Raw genomic sequence first — 6854 nt, 5'->3', positions numbered from 1 at the left:
GTCCATTGGGTCGGTAGTGACCCGCCCCCACCCCCCAGAGGTTAGTGACACTTTGGTGGAAACGAGGAAACACTGGCATTCCCGCGGGCACTGTCTGCTGTTGTGCAGCGCCGGGCAGTGCCGCCTCCCTCCCTGCCAGGCTGCAGGGCCGCAGGTCGCAGCCCTTTGGTCTGGGGCCTGGAACTGAGGTTTTCATAGGCCCCACGAGTGCAGGCTCTGCCGGCCTGCAGAGTCGGGGCTACCCGGTCTTCAGAAGCGCTGATGAAGCTTGTAGTGAAGCAGGCACACAGCAGCGCACCTCGTAGGTGGGGCAGGGTGGGTGTTTCTACACTGGCCTGTGAAACGTGAACATTGACACTCAACGGGGTGGTGGAGGTTGTAAGCGTGGTCCTGTCAGGAGGCCAGCCGGGGCCTGGCTCTGCGGAACCTCGGTCTGTCCCTCTGGGCTGACATTGCTCATGTACCGATTCGCCCCTCCGTTTTTCTTTCCCCAGGAGTGTGTGTCCAGATGCAGGTCCAGCTGCTTCCGGGGACCCCTCGGGGTGCCTGAAGGGCCGATGCCCTGCCCAGGGTGAGGCTGACTGGCCTGAGCCTGGGGAATGGCAGCCCCCCTGGAACCTCAGGACCAGGCCCCTGGGGAGGGAGAAGGGCTTCTGATTGTGAAGGTGGAAGATTCCTCTTGGGAGCAGGACTCAGCCCAGCAAGAGGACGGCAAGGATGCCGAGGCCTGCCGCCAGCGCTTCCGGCACTTCTGCTATGGGGACGCAGGGGGGCCCCATGCGGCCTTCAGCCGCCTCTGGGAGCTGTGCTGCCGCTGGCTGCGGCCCGAGCTGCGCACCAAGGAGCAGATCCTGGAGCTGCTGGTGCTGGAGCAGTTCCTGACAGTGCTGCCGGGCGAGGTCCAGGCCCGGGTGCGGGAGCGGCAGCCCGAGAGCGGCGAGGAGGGCCTGGCCCCGGCCGGCGAGGCCAGCAAGAAGACCTACCGGTGCGCGCAGTGCGGCAAGGGCTTCAGCTGGCACTCGCACCTGGTGACGCACCGGCGCACGCACACGGGCGAGAAGCCCTACGCCTGCACGGACTGCGGCAAGCGCTTCGGCCGCAGCTCGCACCTCATCCAGCACCAGATCATCCACACGGGCGAGAAGCCCTACACCTGCCCCTCCTGCTGGAAGAGCTTCAGCCACCACTCGACGCTGATCCAGCACCAGCGCATCCACACGGGCGAGAAGCCCTACGTGTGCGACCGCTGTGCCAAGCGCTTCACCCGCCGCTCGGACCTGGTCACGCACCAGGGCACGCACACGGGCGCCAAGCCCCACAAGTGCCCCGTGTGCAGCAAGTGCTTCACGCAGAGCTCCGCCCTGGTCACCCACCAGCGCACGCACACCGGGGTCAAGCCCTACCCCTGCCCCGAGTGCGGCAAGTGCTTCAGCCAGCGCTCCAACCTCATCGCGCACAACCGCACGCACACGGGCGAGAAGCCCTACCACTGCCTCGACTGCGGCAAGAGCTTCAGCCACAGCTCGCACCTCACCGCGCACCAGCGCACCCACCGCGGCGTGCGGCCCTACGCCTGCCCGCTCTGCGGCAAGAGCTTCAGCCGCCGCTCCAACCTGCACCGGCACGAGAAGATCCACACCTCCGGGCCCAAGGCCCTGGCCATGCTGATGCTGGGGGCGGCGGGGACTCTGGCCACGCCCCCGCCGGCCCCCACCTAGGGCCCGCCCCACAGGGGGGTGCTGTGGGGGTGAGTGAGGGGCTGGGAAGGGAGTGGGGGAGTCGTGGCATGGGGTGGGGCAGGGCTGCTGGGAGGAGCTAGGGTGAGGCAGGGCCCCCACTCTAGCTGCACATTAAAGGCCTTGGAATTCAAGCCACCTCCTAACGCTCGGTCTCCTGGGCCCTGCTTCGGACCCTGGCGAGGGCCACTGGCCACCCTGTGACCGGCATCCCTGAGTCACCCTTCCTGAGCTTGGTCCCTTCCATCTGCTGCTGACCTTTCCAGAGCCCGGGGCCACGACAAGAGGCAGGGAGCCCAGGCTGGCTTGCAGACCCAAAGGGGAAGGCCACTCCAACCCCAGCCATGGCTGGCTGCCTTCCTTCCTGCCTGGGACTTTGCCGTGGGGCCCTGCGCGCTGTGGCTCCCCGGGCAGGGGCGCCACCCTCGTGGTCTCCCGTCTCAGGCCACGTCCTCTCCATGGGGCCCGCGAAAGGCCCGTGAGAGCCACGTCAGGCGCGCTGTCCGTCACAGGTCCCCTCCGGGCTGCGGCAGCTCCCTCCTTGGTCCCTCTCTACCCCAAAATTTGCCCTCCCCGCACTGCCCTCTGGGTTTGGCGTCTCCCATTCTTGACTCCCGGGGGCGGGGCAGGCGCACACTGCCTGTCTTATCTAGATTTGCAGTGGCGCTGATAGAACACTGGGACCTGCTGACTGTGAGGATGTTGCGTGGGGGCTGTTGACACCCCACATGTCTGTGAGGATCACGGGGCCACCTGCCAGCTCCCGAGGGACAGGCTGGCATAGTAATAATAGCTGACACTTAGGAGCAGCTGCTTGAGGCCTGGGGCCTAGTGACACACGTCGCCCCTCCGCCCTGAGTACCAAGCAGACGGGCTGAGAGAGAGTAGAATACCCTGCCCAGAGTCACATGAACAGCTGGGAGCTCGGGCTCAGATCCAGTGCTTTCCTAGTGTGAAGAACACCCCTATTTCAGGTACCCTAAGAATTACTGTCCTAATTGGTATATGGCAAGAGACGAGGTTGTCTGAAGAGAACGACAGCAGACAGGGCCACTGACCTTACATGCAGGACTGGGGTGAAATCTAACCAGCCGATGCCAGGGGCCATTGCCTGCCAGGTCCCAGGCAGGACTTGTTCTGGGGGCTCTTGGCGGGGGGCTGGGTTTGGCTGCTGGCGGCACTGCTCAAAGCAGCTGTCTCCTTGCAGGAGAGCCAAGAACGACAGGAGCTGCCCCTTGTCTTCATGGCTCAGTCTCAGTCAAGGTTTCTCCGCTTCAGTGTGAGTAGCAGGAAACGCACCTACACAGGCTTGTTTTCTGACGAGAGAGGTGGGAAGGAGACCTGGCCACCTCTCCTCCAGGAGCGGCCATCATTTGGCTGGACTTAGCACAGACTCCCCGTTTGCTTGCCATGATTTCAGTCCCCTGGGCAGAGTGGGCAGCGTGTCAGGACTTGAACCAGCAGGAGCCAGGGAATCCCCTGAAGACGTCACGCTGGCCTCAGCAACCCAGTCTCAGGAGCAACTTTCCCTTCTTGGCAGAGTGCAGAAGGGCATGGTTCTCTGGGTCTGATCATCCAGAGGCCATATTTCTGGGACAGACCTGGCCAGAGCATGGTAAGGGTGGAACGTGGCGGTTTGGAAAATATTTCACATGAACCATAAAACAGGAGCGATAGCTGGGGCGCCGTGAAGGGGACTTGCATGCCGGCTGTTTTTCCCAGCGGGTATGTCCTGCTTTGACGTCGCAGCTTCTTGGTACCGGAGAAGCGGGCCGGTGGCTACTCGCTGACCTCCGCCGTCAGGCGTGTGTGATGAACAGCCCTGGGCTCCCCACCCCACCCCTGTGCGGCCGCTGGCTCATCCCAGGTCCCTGCAGAATGCGATGCAAGCCAAGCTGGCCGCGCTGCCTCCCCGGACGGGCTGGGATCGTCGGCCTCAGCGCAGCATTAGCCCGCGATGCGCTTCCCCAGGCGCTTGTGACCTCACGGGGCGCAGCGCCCTGGCAGCCACCTTCTGGCCACCGTGGCCAGGGGCTGGGCTCCTGGGCCAGGGGCTGGCCCCGCCCGATCTCTGCTTCTAGCCAATCAGTTGCCGTGGAGCAGGAGGGGGCGGGCCCCAGCGAAACGGACCAATCGTGACTGGTGCTTGTTCTTGGTGTATTTTTTTTCCCCTCCACGCCCCCAAGCCGCGCGGTTGCCCGGGTAACTGTCCGCGCGGTTGCCCGGGTAACTGTCCGCGCGGTTGCCCGGGTAACTGTCCGGCGCTCTGGGCTTTGAAACTCTTCATGGAGGCGAAATCGTCCCAAGGAGGCGTTGGGCCTGCCATAGAGATGGCAGGCCGCCGGGCGTCCTAGAGAGGCGCGGGAGGAGGGCAAGGTCGGCCAGGGTAGCTTCCGGGCCATGAGCGACGTGTTCTCGGTGCTGCTGCGGAGAGCGGGCGTCCGCCGCCACTCCGCTCCGCGGCGCCGGGGCGCGGAGGCTGCCGGTGCGGCGGGAACCGGGTAGGGCCTGGCGGATCTCACTCCTTTTATCCTGCAATACGAAATGAAGGGCCCTGGTACTTGCTACATTTGATAAATAAGTGATGCAAAAGCCAGAGCCGCCCGTCCTCACGGTCTGGTCTGGGGGAGGCCGGCAGGTGGTCTGTGACAGCTTAGCTTCCGGCCGTGGCAGACGCCGAGGGGGCCCGCGGGGCCGCCGCGGAGGGTCGGGAGGACCCAGAACATTTATTCTAAATGGCCATGTGCCCACTGAAAATTCTTAACAATGGAAAGGGAAAACAGGGCCCTTCCTGGTGGCGCAGCGGGTTAAAGCACAGCCCTGCAAGCGAGCGCAGCCGCTTCAGTGGAGTTCGATCCAGGCCACGGAGGTGACTCTCGTGGAGCGGCAGAACCCCCCTGTCTCCCCGCTGCTCCCTCAACCGTGTACTTCGCCCATCTGCCTGTTCTGCTCCCCACTCTGTCTCTGGTGGATCCTCTCACCCCCTGCACCTCTGGCCTGTACCCCAGTTCTGTATGTATAAGTAAACAAATCTTTTTTTTTTAAAAAGGGAAAATAAATACTGAGTAATAACTAGTAGTCATTCTGCTGCAAATGAAAATAGATGTTCTGTGAATTGAACATGGATATATGTCAGAGACAGTACGACAGTGTTGCCTGCTATCCTGATTGTTTAGGGAGTTTGGATAATGCTATAAGACTAAAAACACAACAAGTATAAATTCTGGAAATAAATATAAAATTTTTGGAAAGAAAATGTTTACGCTTCATTGTATTTTTCTAACATTTATTTTATTTATTCATTCAAAAATTGGGGTATAGGCCAGAGGTGTGTATTGGGGTGGGGGGCTGTACAAGGATTCACCAGAGACAGAGTAGGGAGCGGAACAGGCTGATCTATTGAAACCCACTGCTGAGGGGAACAGCATGGAGACAGGAGAGGTCTGCTGTGCTTTGTGGTCACTCCCTGGCCGGGGATCGAACTCAGGCCACAGCGGCTGCTGACATAGTACTGAGACAGTGGCTTGTGCCACAAGGGACGCCCTCTTCTCATTTATAGATTGTTATTTTTTTTAACTAGAAAAATAAAACACTGGGAAAAGAAAGTGTTATTAGATGGTCTTTTAATATACTTAGGTAAATAACTTGTCACCTGCCAACAGTGCTCAGTAGAATATATGGTAATCTGCAGGTTGTCCTCCCTCAGCCCTAATACACACCCTTTTGTCCTGCTTTGTGTTACCACAGCCTGGCGCTGCAGACTTTTCCTCCTTTTGCTAGCCCTCTTGACTTTAGTCTTTGCCAAAAGAGGGCGTTGGAAGAACACTTCAAAGCCTGGGAAGACAGCTTTTCAAGTTCCTTCTCTCCAGGCCTGTAGAGGGAGGAGAGGGGACTTCGGGTCGCTGGCGGCGCATGCCCGGCAGAAAGTTTCTTCCGTTTTTTCAAGGGGAATTTGTTCTATCAAAACTTTACTAGTTGAACATAAAAATCAATGAAGCGCCGTTGGAAATTCAGAAACGTCTTGGTTCTACAGTAGGATTTAGACAAAACATGAGAGGAGTTAAAGGATGGGCTGCAACTTGTGAAACTAGTTAACCATTTCGGGGGATATTAATTCTATACTTTTACATTTTCATTCAAATTCCAGATGAGATAATTTTTTAAATATTAAAACTACAGATGAGTATAATGTTAGAGCACAAAAGCCTTTCTTTACCTGACTAGTGGAAAAAATAGTATGAACAGATTGACAGCTCTGTTAACATTTCTATTTTGGATAAAAAGCAACATCGAAATACAGGATAAGCTACAATATAAGAAACGGCCAATCAACGCATTCAACAAATCCGAGAGCTCACTATGGTGAGTGCTAATAGTCTTAATGTACGAGAGCAAATACAATGGGAATACGCCAGGGACAAATCAAACAGGGTCCTTGCAACTGGTTTTTACAGTCTACAGGGAAGAAGCAGACGTGCATACAGGTGCTCACTCACTTCGAAGCCTCTCACAATACCCCTGAATCCTCTACACTGTACTCCCGAGGGCGCAGCTGCGGGGTGGCGGCGCCCGCGGCCCGCAGTCCCGGAGCCCCACAGGCGCGCTAGGTAGGGTCTGCGAGGCGGCGGGCCCGAGGGGCTGAAACGAGCCCCCGAGCCGAAGCCCCTGCGCCCAGGCCCGGGGTGGCCAGAGCCCGGGAGGAAGGGAGGGCCCGCCCCTCTCGGGGCTGGGGCCGGCGCCTTCTCTGCGCCCCAGGCTAGCTTTGGTCTCCCCGGCTAGCTCTTCGCATTCCCAGTGAGGGCGGAAACCAAAGAGCAAAGTAACACCACGCAGGCCAGCGCCATCCTACCTGTCGACCCCGCGGGTGTCGAGGCGCGTGCCGCCGCTGCCTTCTGATTGGCTGGCCCTGAGAATTCTCTCCGTTCATTGGTCATTCGTCTAGAGGAAGGCGGGTTCAGCGGCGAGCGGCCTTCCGGGGCTGTGGGGCTTAGTGCCTGCACCGGCGCATGCGCCGCGCCGTTTCCAAGCGGAGCCCCGCGCGGACTTCCGGCGCCAGACTGACGGCGCAACTGGGAGCGTCTGGGCGGCGGTGGGCGGTGTGTGTCCGGGGGCGGGGGC

The 6854-nt window shown here is 59.7% G+C and overlaps 1 protein-coding gene across 1 annotated transcript in view; it reads left to right on the top strand.

Annotated features, from left to right (window-relative positions):
• Nucleotides 1-2149, top strand: part of ZNF205 (zinc finger protein 205) — a 6158-nt gene extending 4009 nt beyond the window's left edge. Inside the window, exons 7-8 of the mRNA XM_012731682.1 lie at nt 231-301; nt 592-2149. Coding sequence (XP_012587136.1) covers nt 231-301; nt 592-1718 — 1198 coding nt within the window. The 3' untranslated portion in view covers nt 1719-2149. The remainder of the gene's footprint in view (nt 1-230; nt 302-591) is intronic.
• Nucleotides 2150-6854: the final 4705 nt, after the last annotated feature.

Source organism: Condylura cristata, unplaced genomic scaffold (assembly GCF_000260355.1).
Source record: "Condylura cristata isolate star-nosed mole 26May11 unplaced genomic scaffold, ConCri1.0 scaffold00032, whole genome shotgun sequence".
Classification (NCBI taxonomy): domain Eukaryota; kingdom Metazoa; phylum Chordata; class Mammalia; order Eulipotyphla; family Talpidae; genus Condylura; species Condylura cristata.
Note: the sequence above shows the minus strand (reverse complement) of the source record. Positions and strands in the feature narration are given on the sequence as shown.